The sequence below is a fragment of the Talpa europaea genome, assembly GCF_964194135.1.
Source record: "Talpa europaea genome assembly, chromosome: 5".
NCBI classification, from domain to species: Eukaryota; Metazoa; Chordata; class Mammalia; order Eulipotyphla; family Talpidae; genus Talpa; species Talpa europaea.
This window is the reverse complement of record NC_140071.1, coordinates 115,651,017-115,664,183: the sequence shown is the minus strand read 5'-3', so window position 1 is coordinate 115,664,183 and position 13,167 is coordinate 115,651,017. Positions and strand designations below refer to the sequence as shown.

The following is a 13,167-nucleotide window of genomic DNA, read 5'->3' as shown; positions in this document are numbered from 1 at the left end:
ACTGCTGAGGGGCGCAGCGGGCGAGTCAGGAGGTCTGCTGCGCCATGTGGGTTTCTCCCTGTTTGGCCAGGGATCGAACTCATGCTGCAGAGGCTGTGGATGGCTTCACAGCGCAGCGCTCAACCCACTGCACCACCGGGGAGGCCCCATGTCACTGACTTTTAAGAGGGAAATCTTCCAATGGGAGGTGGGCCAAGGTTGGCAGAGTGTTTTCTTGGAGCGTAATAGTGGTGGCGTGAAAGTGAGTCCAGTGGTTCCCAGCGGAGGAGATTGGGAGACAGTGGTAAGGCTGCAGGTCTGAGTGGGATTAGGGGAATGTTTATCCTCAGAGGGCAAAAGTATGTCGGGATGGCAGATGCTGATTCTGACTGAACATAAAGGGAGGCATGGCTCCTCACAGTCCCTCACCCCCAATACCAGTACACAATAAAAGAAGCAGCTATTATTATACCCCTTTTGGCGGTGTGAGCCCTTTAGTTCTCTATTTCTGTAGGAATGGAAATAGTCTTCTGTGGGTTCCTATGAGCTGGCTACAAGCTGGCCACTTATGGGCAACTGTGACCTACTTGCTATCCACAAATCACAGCAGAGAATTCCTTGACTACCTACGGAGTAGAGTATCATGAGGCAGGCCAGGGAACGCCTAGGCCGCTGTTGACTTGATAACATGACTCTCTCCATGGTGGTCTCAGGATAACTCTGCCTGTGATAACATCACATACTTTGTTGACACAAATGTCTCTTGACATAGGGTCACGATGTCCCCTTCCTTGTCCCTTGTAAAACTTTGTCCCCCATCCCTTTCTCACCCTTCCGACTTTATTCCTCATACTACTGTGGCATGGCAAGCTTTTACAAGCCTGTGTGCTTTCAATAAATGGCACAAGAACTTCTGCTCAAGTAGCAGTCTTGCCTTGCAAACCTGCTCCACAACTGCTGTGTCCCTCGTCATGTTCCTGCCTCAAAGCGGCACAAAGTTCCTGTCTCAACAGTCTTGAAATGTTGAATTGTGTTGAAGACTGAGAGACTGAATTTCAGAATGTTATGCCAAGTATTTATTACTGTACTTCAATTCTGAGATGCCACTAATAGAATTTGTATTATTTTTATACCATCACTAAGAAGGAAAAAATGTTGCTAAGTAAACCTATATGCCTTCAGTAAGGATGCATCCTAATTTCAGAAACATTAACATTTGAAAAAAAGTGGTGAAATAGTTTTTAAAGCCTTGCCTGCATTGATGAGTAAACATGTTAAAGTACTTAAAACCCTTACCTCACCTGGTACTTATAAGTTATGAAATCTAAGCAGGCTTGTAAAATTTAAGTCTAGTTTCATTTACTAAGGTAATGGCAAAACTCCTCATTTAAGTGGTTTGCTTCCTTAATTTGTATCATAAGGAAAAGTCTATATGAATATCTGTATTGGCTGTTTGATTGTATTTCATGCATACTTGTGTGTTTATTCCTGTGCCCTCACCTTTTTTTATCTCATGTGTGTATGTGGAATTTTAATTTTTGTGATGGAACATTGAATATAAATATAGTCTGAAAAGATACCAAGTTTGAATTAGAGAATGTGGGTTAGTTCAACTAGGCAGACTGACATATAAGAGCCAGAATTCCAAGAAAAGCTGATGGATGAGGAGAATGTTCACTAGTTTGTGAACAGTTGATGAACAAGTAACCCCTTCTTTTTCGGGAAATTCTTCTGAGTAGCCTGTGTCACCATATTTCAATCTAACAATCCTAGTATGTGATGATGTACATAATATTTTGAAACACTGGTTTGCTAATTAGTTCTAGTAATCTAGATTTTTTTTAAATCTGGAAAACCTAATTACTTAAAAATTTGGTAGGAACTGATTCATTGATGAAGGCCCTAGAGATTTAGTGTTTTGTTTTTTTTTTAATTTATTTAATATTCAAGCACCGGGTACAGTCAGAGGCGTGGGGGGGCGGTGTGTGTGACAGAATTCACCAGAGCCAGAGCAGGGAGCAGAACAGGCAGACTGATGAAATACACTGCTGAGGGGAGCAGCGGGTGGGGCAGGAGAGGTCTGTCGTGCCATGTGTGACCCTCCCGGTGGCCAGGGATCTAAATGGCGCTGCAGAGGCTGTGGGCTGCTTTGCAGCCCAGCGCTCAACCGCTGCGCCACCAGGGGAGGCCCGAGATTTAGTGGTTTCTCACTGAAACTAATTTCTAAAGTGGAAAACCGTAAAGCAAGCATGAAGAGAAAACTTTTTATTAATTTTGGTTAATAAAACAGATGAAATGGGAGATTTTTAGTCCACAAGCTGGTTGGCAAACAAGAGAAAGGACATTTTCTGAATCTATGAAATTCCGCTCTTGTGGAGTTCTTAATGTGCAAGTCTGTCAGAGACTTAACTTGTCTGATGTGATTTCTGACTGCTTGTCTCATTATTTCATGTTATATTATCCTTTCACCACCACTACCATCTGACCCAGTTGGATACGTGGATTGTGGTTTAATAGCCTGGGCAGTTCTTCTCGTAGTTGAAATAAAGCCTTAGATCTTGTGTAAAAAAAATCAAACTGCCCAATATGGATACTGTTCCCCAGTTAACTATATTACAGAATATTAATTTCTTCCCATTGTCTTTTTTGTTTGGTACAGCACATGGAGATAGCCATTTGATAGCCATTCAGTATTTACATGATTCCCAGTGTAGGACCTGCATGTCCCTTGTGTCTGGATGACTCTCCAGAGATAGCCAGCTCACAGAGTGGCAGGATGGTCTTAGGAGGCCCTGTCACTCTTTTTTACTTCTCTAGGACTGGCATGTTAGTTACTCCTCACCTTAGGTCTTTGAGGTAGGTGAAATGGGAAGACTCCTTCCCCTTCCTAACCAGGGATAGCCTAAGCTCTGTTCTTTTGCAGAGCCTTTGAGAGGGCTCAAAACTGGTTGCATCGGGCCTCCCCGGTGGCGCAGCGGTTGGGCGCTGGGTTGCGGAGCTGCCCGCGGCCTCTGCGGCGCCGGTTCGATCCCCAGCTGCTCCCCGGCCACCGGAGGAGGGTCCCACATGGCGCGCAGACCTCTTCTGCCGCCCGCTGCTCCCCTCAGCAGTGTACTTCGGTCCTTCTGCCTGCTCTGCTCCCCGCTCTGGCTCTGGTGAATTCTCTCACCCTTCCGCGCTTCTAACTATACCCAGTGCATGTATAAACAAAACAAACAAACAAATCAGCAAACAAATAAATAAAAAAAAGCATGCCTCTATAAAAAAAAAAAAAAGTTGCATCTTTCAAATGTCATTTTATCTTTACACCGTCAGGTATTTGTTAGTAACACACCATCAGTATCTCTCTGACATCTTTTCCGTAAAGCAGCTAAGTTGTCACGGTTCTTAAAACCTGCAGTTTAAGAAAATTCATTAAAAGCACAACTGTGGTGCTGAGGGACCACTTCCCCCCTCAAGTGCTTGGGCCGAGCCACACATCCTGTGCCCATTCAGGCACGGTGCTGTTTAAATGAAATGTGGGCCACTCTAAAGTAATTTTCCCTTAGTGTCATATAGTTCACCAGTGTATTTGCCATACCAACCCATATGCGTGTCTCATCACCACCTTCTTACTTTTTAACACTCTGTTCTTCCTTTTTTCACTTAATGAATCTTGTAGATTATGCCATGTTTGTACCAATGGCTCCACTGTCTTTGTCTCGGTGGTGGCATAATATTCCTTTGTGACTGTAGTCAGCAAGGAAGTATTTAATTAGTAATGAAAAAATGTTTTGTTGTTTGGTTCTTTTACTACCATAAATTGTGCTGCAGTAAATATTGTTGAATATACATCTTTGTGTACATGTGCAGATAGATATATCAATAAGATAAGTTAGGTGGAGTTGCTGAGTCAATAATGGGTTTCAATTTTGACAGGTCCTGCAAAATTGCCCTCTGGAGAGGGCACCACTTTACACTTCTACCATCATGCATCAGGAGTTTATGTTTCTCCAAACCTTGCCAGCAGATTGAATTACCAAACTTACAGGTGTTTGCCAAACTAGAACTCATAATGGAAGTTATCCTGTTCATATTTCAGTGACTAAACTATTGTGAACAGAAACATTAACAAGATGTTAATATAAATTGCTCAGATCTGTCATTCTGATTTGATTAATTTTTTTTTTTTTTAAACAGGTAGTTATGCTTGTCCTTGCTTGGAAATTAGATGCACAAAACATGGGCTATTTTACGCTACAGGAATGGTTAAAAGGAATGACTTCTCTACAGTAAGTCCTGAAGCTGCACTGGGAGTGCAGGAGTCCTATTCTTCCCACCTGCCTACCCTCCTCCCTGGGAGCTCCATGGGTGGGTGACTGCAGGAAAACCAGGTGACCTGGGCATGTTTCTCCTGGGGCCATAACTGTAAAGACCACGCTCCATTTTTATGTGATGAGGGGACTACTGCCAGTGAATTTTAGCATTTACCATTTTATATAATGTATATTGTTTTTCTTAATATTCTTTGAGTGCACCTTTGCCAAGTAGAAATAGAGCAACCTTTTCTCATATGTGTAATTTAAAATTTGTCTCATGGCCACATTGAAAAAAGAATTAAGAAACAGATAAAATTGATTTTAATTTTTATTTACTCAATATTGCATTCCAATGTGTAATCAATATTTTAAAAAATCATTGAGTTATTTTTACATTCTTTTCCATATTAAGTACTTAGAATCTAGTGTGCATTTTTTATTTATAGTACAGCTCAATCTGCATTAACTGTATTTCAAGTGCTTAGTAGCCACATGTGCCAAGTAAGTATTGTGCTAAACAGCACAGGTTTAGAGCTTATAAGGCAAAGGCTTTTAGTGACTGTTTAGGTTTTTAGTTTGTGAGAAAAAGTTAGTGAGAAAAAGTAAGTAAAATATAAGTGAAAATATTTGATATTTTCTGATTTAGATGTTCTGATTTTAGCTTTGGGCAAAATTGGAACTTCATTGACTAGTGGTTAAAATAAAAAAATAACATTCTGTTTGTGTTACTTAACCCAGAAAAAGAAAATCAGTGATTTCATTTGTTTACTTTGTGCTTACATGCACGTGTGTGTGTGTGTGTGGGGGGGGGTTCATTTAAAGAAGCATAAATTATTATTCTATATTATGCACTGAAAGATAAAGTTTAAGTGCATGCCAATTCCAATGGTTTTGGAAGATGAAGTGCCAATTCTTAACAACTTTGATCTAAAAGTACTTGGAATGACTTCTTTTACTTTTCTCTTTAACTGTGAATAATAGGCTTTGATATTTACTGGATTAAAATTTTAGAAATTGTCAACTTTTCATGTCATTATCCATTTGTTGTTATTAATCAGGCTTTATTGCATTGTGCTTTAGTAGTTTAAGAAGACTTTTCACTGTCCTCCCATTTGAGCCTCACAGCTGCTTTGTAAGGAAAACAGATCAAGCTTTATCTTGCACATTTTACAAATGAGGAAACTGAGGCTTAGCGGGGATATGCAATTTGTCAAAATAAATGGCAGAGATGGGAAGAAAACCCAAGACTTCTGATTCTTATGTCACATTCTCCTCTGATGGCAAGACTGAAAAGTCAAATCATCCTTTTACAAATATGATTTCTTTTTAGGTTGCTCCACAATTTTAGCCTCATGCTCTGAAAATCTTTTTAAAGGTGTGTTTGTTGTGTTGGAGAATTTCCCCTTATGATTCTAAGTCCACTGACTCTGTCATTGTTTGCCTCTCTGCCTTTCTTTGTTGCTTCTGAATAGAGCACATGGTGGCTCCTGTTTTTAACTGTCCTTGTAATGATGAATCATGGCCCTGTCAAGATTTTATTTCAAGACTTCAGAGGAGGCACCATCAGCATTTTCTCAGACATATTTTTTATTAGGTTTAAGAGAGTATGAATGGGTTCCAGTTCCAATGTGTGTGTGTATGGAGGCTTCCCCACCCCAATAGGCAAGGATGTCTGAGAAGTCAACTCAATTCTGACACCAGAATTGAGATTCCACAGGCTAAGGGCTCAGCCTGTCCTGACCAGCTTCCTCTTCAGACACTAGTGGCAAGCTCAGGCTGTCCCTGTGCTGCTGATCCATCTGCTGCAGATTGAAGTCTCCTGTGTTTCCCTCCTCAGGTTAACTTAATTCTCTAGATCAGCACTCAGAACTCAGGAAGCCAGTTAAACCCACCAGGTCGCCCATTTATTATAAAGGGTATGAATTCAGGAACAGTCAAATGGGAGAGAAGCACAGGCCAAGGAGTGGGTGAAGTGTGGCACTCCCATGCCCTCTCCTCATATGCTATTCTCCCAGCACCCCCATGTGTTCACCAACCTGGAAGCTCTTTGAATTCCATCCTTTTGGATTTTAATGGCGGCTTCATTACATGGGCACGATTGATGAAATCACTGGCCCCTGGTGACTTTCAACCTCCAGTTCCTGTCCCCTCCGCAGAGGTCAGGAGGTGGGACTGAAAGTTCCAGCTATGTAATCACATGGGTGGTTCTCCTGGCAACCAGCTCCCACCCTTGGTGCTTCCCAAAATCTCCTCACTCACATAACAAAAGACACATTTATCATTCTCAACACTTAGGAAATTCCAAGGGTTTTGGGAGCTGTGAGTCAGGAACTCTGAACAAAGACCAAATATATGAGAAATGTATTTTGGATCATCTGAATGACCAAATGCATATTTCTTATCAATCACAATCTTGTAGGGTTTAATGTCCATTTTTGTTCAGTTCTTTGATTCTTTTTGCATTTGCTTTGGCAAAATATTTTACACAATGACAGGCTTTGCCCATCTGTTTTGAGGGCCGAGATTTCCTGGAAGAGGTCTCAGGGTGTTAGGAGTAGGGGTGATGAGGACTCTCAAGGCTTTTTGTTTGGAACTCTGCTTGCCACTTTGTGTGATTCAGGTGCTAGTGGATGGCTTCCAATAGAATACTGCTACTTGGGCCTTGAAATTCAGGTGTAGTGACAAGCCTGATCCACTGCATGGGCATTGAGGGATCTGCTTTTCTTTTATGATATGAAACTTTGAGATTGGTTTCCTCATCAAAGAGGTGGACATAATTACTCAGAATAACTATTCATTTCTTTATAGTTCAAAAATAGTTACTTTTCCAGCTTTAGGAACCCCCCTTTGCATCCCTCCCACACCTCCCTGGATTCGTCATTTAGTCTGCAAATATTTGAATGGCCGTGATGCCATGCATCGTATTCCAGGTCTTGCGGAAACAAAATCCATGAGCATGACAAAGTCCTTCTGGGGTAGCAGGATCTTGGAAGCAATATTTAGGCAAGAGAGTCAAAAGATTAAAAAAACGATTAAAATAGAAGTAATCATAAGGCTACTTCTTTTTTTGCTACTTAAATAGACTAAATAGGAACTGTATTTGTAAGGTATTATTTACACCTTATTTGTAAGGTATATGTGCACCTAGTAAATACCTCTCAGAGGCTAATCCTTTATATGCTTTAAAGACAGAAAGTGTTGTCTCTTGAATTAACTGTTTGGATTCTTTTTTCTCTTGCTTAAGTTTTGGTTTTATTAGCCTAGTCCAGTGAAATGTTTTGGACTCAAATTAGAATTAATGCAAATAAAGTACAGAATCTGTTTTTTTTTTTTTTTAATCTATATTAGTACATTTAAATAACACCCTACATTTTAAAAAGTACTGTATGGTAAGAGTGTACTAAAAATAGAAAGAAAGCTCTCAAGATTTGGAACTCGAGTTTTGAATCAGTCCTACCATGTTCTGGGTGTTTCTGGCAGTGTCTCCAAAGTCAGGAGGTAGAGTGATGAACTGTGCTCAGCCCTGGGCACTCTGAAGTCAGTCTCCTTGGTCCTGTCCAGAGGAATTATATGAAGGATCTCCTGGGTGGTGTTTTATGAGAGTGTTGGAAGAAGTGACAGTAGTTGGTGAGGAATGTCCCCAAGCTCGCTAGATCATTCTCAATCAGATATGGCACAACTTTTGTTTAAACTGACTGTGTTGTATTTATTGCCTTGTTTCAACATGTAAGATTTAAGGTTATCTCTGATATATCAAGCTTATAGAGATGTTTAAACAAGACCAAATAAGCTGTGTTAGAATTGTAGCTAACTGCATAGAACTAATTGATGGGCTGGGAAAACACTTTGTGGCCGATTAAAGGGGCAAAGGCAAACTTTTCCCATATCCCAGGAGAAATACTTCTGATTCTATAACTTCTGAGGATTATTGTCCTGATTCCTGTTGCCCCTGAATCTATTACAACAGCAAATTTCAAATAAGAAATGACCCCACGTTATTTTGTTTTGGGGAAATGATTTTCCTTAGCAATGTCACTCGGTCACTGTATGATTTCTGTGAGTTTTCTTATCCATGGTACACCGAGAAACTGACTTTTTTCCTGACAAGTCTCAGGCTGCTCACGTAAGTTCTGAAGCCTGTTTCTTAGCAGGCCTGTGTTAGAATCTAATCCCTCTGCCACTAGATGGCAGCCTCTGGCTCAGATGGGGTGACTCAGTGGCCTATTTCCCTAATGGGGCAAATCCAGAGACTTGCAGGACAAGGCCCCTTTTAAAGCAGATTAAACTCCTCATTGACAATATTAGCTCTGACCCATATAACCGTCCTTAAAAGGTACATGGATCAAAAAGATTGTTTTGGGCATTTTGTACTTGAAACATGATTTTCATAATTTGAACTCAATTATTGGACTCAAATTTTTCATTTCTTACACTCCAGAGAAGATCTGTGAGCATCCCTAACACTGTGAGCAGCCCAAAAACTTGAAGCTACTGTATTTCTTTCAGCTATGTAGTGGTTATCTAAATGAATGGTTCCTGCTCTTGAGTCTTTTGTAACAATCAGCTGTTCTTCCTGCTCTCATGGGCAGGACTAAACTAAACTGCCTGCCAAAATCTGGCCAATTTCCTGTGTCTTTAGTTCTTGACCTTCCTTTCCAATGAAGAGCAGGGACCTGGGCCTTACATGTTTTAACTAACTTCCCTTCTCTTGAACCCTCCCCTTTACTACTATTAATAGTTATTTATATATGGCAAACAAAAAATCAAACCATACAGTAGAGTGCCTAGTACAGAGTCAATCCTGACACCGCCCCCATATTCCCAGCTTACTACTTGTGTATGACTAAAATCTCCATGCCCCTTCCCACCCTCATTTGGACCCTGGCACTAGATCTCTAACTAGACTATCAGTGTCTCTTTTTTTCCTTCCCCACCCCTTCTCCACAGAGATCCAGAATGAGCTTTTCAAGATACGGACATGATTATGGTCTCCCTGTGGCTTCCATTTTCTAGGATTCATTGTGAAAAAACACTGTGGACCACCAAAAACCTTTACAGTCTGGCCCCACTTCCCTTTTCATTTTGTGCCACTTTCCCTCTTATTCTACCCACTCTGTAGTCACAGTACTTTTGTTTTTTGTTGTTGTTGTTGTTGTTTTTTTATATCTTTGGACTTGCCATGCTCCATTCTGTCACTGGGCCTTTGCACATATGCTGTTCCTTTTATGTGGCAAGCCCTCCGAAAACATTCATCCAGTTTCTATTTAACTTTGGCTCAGGTTATCTGCCCCTTAAAAAAGACTTTTCTGATTTATGAAATAGTCTACTGTTGTTATGTTATTTTTTTCAAATATTAAGAAGAAATAAAAGGCATTCTAAGTTAATGTAAACTCCTAGAACAGAAGTATTGCCTCTTATTTTGGGCTTTTAGATATTTAGTCATTTCATTAGAAAAATCATAGGTACTTTTGTAGCTGTGAAGCTGTGAATAGTTTTCACAAATGTAGTGCTAAAAATATATCAGTGTAAAAAAATTTATCAGTTTACTCTTGTGAGCAATAGCTTTCAGTGTGTAAAATACTTACATTGATATAATACCTTATGTGTTGTCTGTACTTAGTAGTAGGAAAAAGCTCTACTGATACACAGCCACATCCAGCATTGAACAACTGTAATATTGCCAGTGAAAATGGTGACTTTTGGTTCTCATTTTTAAGAGCCAGAGACTGTGAACAGAAAATTAGTTTGTAAAAACAACCAATTAGTCTGCTTCCTTAGGAAAACTAAACAGTGTGTCATCTACCTGTGAAAAGAGGCTATCATCACCAGGCTCCCTGGAGAAATGGCTGATTTCAAGTCAAGTCAAGTAAGGAAAGTACAGGGTGAGCTGGAATATCGTGTGCCAGAAAGCAAGGACATGTTCAGAAGCTGATGGGAACATGTCAGAAGGCCAGTGGTGCCATCACCCAAATCAGGTCATACTGTGCATTGAAAAGAACAGATTATAATACTGAATAAGAACCAGAAATCCTTAAATCCAGAAAATGCAGAAGGTGCTGAGTAGAACTCTTTTTTATAGAATAATTGTGACCGGTAAATGTAAAGGGCATGATGAGATTAGAAAAAAATCACCATTTGTAAACATAAAATTGATTCAGGCAGGTATTGTCAAACACGGGGTCGTGAAATATTGAGAAACAGGAAATTTGTAGTCTGAAGATACCATCCCATGGATTGCAATAGCCATTTCAAGGGAGTACACCGACCTGTATGTGGGTGCCACTTAGTAAATCAGCTATCACCAATAACGAGGGAGACTGTTGGTAATAAACCTCCTAGTGAGTTACACTGAGAAGGACATTCTGTGTGGTGGTGTCAAAAGTGGCCAACCTAAACATAATCATAGGGAAGTTGTCTGACAGACTGAGATTCTAGGAAACGACTGGTCTGGTCTCTTCAAAAATGATGTGGTCAAAAAAGACAGAAAATAGGTGGGCATCTTTCTAGAGATTAAGGAACATGACAGCTAAAGGCAGTTCATGAGCACTGATTGGATCCTAGATGAGAAAAGGCAGCAGCTATAAAGAAAATTGAAACAATTAGGAAATTTGCATATGGGTGTATATTAACTGAGAAAACATTCAGTAGGAAATGGAGTGGTGATGGCATTTTTCAGTATTTAGTGGTGATAGTGTGTCATGTTTACTTTTAAATAGTGCAGAAAAAAGTGCATGAATGTGAGAAAGCACAAATGTGATGAAATTCATTGCGATTAGAGGGGATGGCTGGATGGTGCTTATTTGCAATTCTCATGTTTTCTGTACATCTGAAATTTTTTTAAATAAAAACTGTAGGAAAAAATAGGTCATTGTTGACGTATTCCAACATCAAGGTTTTTATCCTATCTTTGGTATTATGTTTTTTGTTATTGCCCCAACTAAGACAAAAACTCAGGTTATAATTTGCCTTTATTCTCTTTTTTTCTAGATGTGATACCACAGAAAAACTCAGAAATACTTTGGATTATTTACGATCATTATTAAATGATTCTACAAACTTTAAACTTATTTACAGATACGCGTTTGACTTTGCACGGGTGAGTTCTTTGGAGCCTATCCAGATGTTTTCTTCTCTTCCCTCCCCTTTTTTTAATTGCTCATTGAGGTTTGTTTTCACTTGCTACAGCAAAGAAGTTGAATAAGATACTCCCAGGATGCTAGTTAATTTCTTTGTATATGTACATTTTCTAAACTAACCTGATTCTTAGCAATTGTAGTAATGTTAGCAAAAAACTGCAGTGGCAGACATTTAATAACTCTTGCAAGTAATTAGTTGAAGAATTTATAAATGGGCATGTAATAGACACTGTTTAAATGTCTCTTAGATTAGCCTGGAAAAACTTCCTTTTAGAAAGAACCAAATTTCACCCATTGAATTTACTGGAATAACCTATTCAGATCTAATCTAGCTTTACTTTGGGTGCAATATTGTATTTGGAAATTACTTGAATTTGAAAGTAGGGCTAACATTAGTTACATGTTATTTCTGATCATTTTTTGGAAAAGTGATCAGTCATCCTGTTTGTAACATAGTGACCTCTAGGTCTAAGTGCATTGATAATGGTTCTTTAGGAGTGAAATAAGGTCCTGTTTTTCATTCTGGCCACTATAGGTAGTGGCACCAGTTGTGAGTATATTCATTCATACACAATCACAATAATATTTTATTTGGAAGCAGTATTTTCTGTTACGTCTGTGTGTTTGGTTGGATTAAGGTGACTAGGCTTTCTTGGTTGATTTTCAGTCATTTTCCAGTTTTTTTTTAAAGCAAAGAATAATGATTTTTTTTCTTACCACCATCTCTTTCACTTTACCTGCTTTGGCTCTGCTAGTACAACACCAAAGGTTTGTTCAGTGGCAAATTCTGGCACATCTATAATAACCTGTCAGTAGTTCTCTGTGGTGCCCTCATTTGTGAGTGTTTATTGCAATCTTCAAGTGAAATCACAGGGTGCATAAATATTTATAGATGTGAGCAGTTATTTGGTGAATTGAGATACAGTATTTTTTACTCAGTGGCATTTGTATAATTGTATATAGAAATTATCTGCTGGATGTTTTAGGAGTAGATGTACAGTTTGTAGTATGAAATGCTTTATTTCATGATAATGAAATGGAAAATGCTTTATTTTCCTCCCAAAGTGTTTTTATTGTATGGGTGAAAGTTTGTTTAGAAGCATTTATACATATATATATACACACACATACATATACACACACACACACGTGTATGTATGTATATACACCTTCTCACCAAAATAATATTCTGTACCTTCTGTGTTTGGGGTTAAATTTTCCCACACATCCCCTGCTTTAGAGCCAGTTTCCGTTCTCCTCCCTGTCCTCCCTCCCGTTCTGTCTCCCTGATCCGTCTCCCCAGGGCCCTTTTGGTGCTCCACCGCACCCTCCTCAGTCGAGCCCTCAGCACTCTGCTTGCGTCCCTACCCTTGTCCTTAGTTCCGACCCTTCTCATCCAGCGCCAGTGGGTGTCATTCACCTGCCATTAGCCCCGGTGTCCATTTGCCACCTGCTCACTGAGGCCTGATCAGTATCTTCTCTTCGCCTTTGTGTCGTGTCAGGCTTCACTGTGTCCCTGAGCAGCTCTGAAGTGGCAGACGGGATGGTGTTAGTCTACTTCACAGAGGAAGGAAGTTAGAAGTTAGAATCGTTTTGTTGTTTTGTGTAGCTGTATCCCACAAATTGTGAGCTATTTTATTTTCATTTGCACTCTGTTCAAAATATTTTCCAGTTTCTCATGTGGCTTTTTTTTTTTTAATAAATAATACAGGTGAAGAGTTTATTTATTTATTTTTTAAAGACTTATTTATTTA

At 39.6% G+C, this 13,167-nt stretch overlaps 1 protein-coding gene across 1 annotated transcript in view; it reads left to right on the top strand.

Moving 5' to 3' along the window:
- The window catches only part of DCUN1D4 (defective in cullin neddylation 1 domain containing 4), a gene marked incomplete at both ends in the record, with an annotated part of 65,087 nt that overhangs the window by 39,025 nt on the left and 12,895 nt on the right, over positions 1-13,167 (top strand). Inside the window, 2 exons of the mRNA XM_084233841.1 lie at positions 4,159-4,250; positions 11,265-11,373. Coding sequence (XP_084089967.1) covers positions 4,159-4,250; positions 11,265-11,373 — 201 coding nt within the window. The remainder of the gene's footprint in view (positions 1-4,158; positions 4,251-11,264; positions 11,374-13,167) is intronic.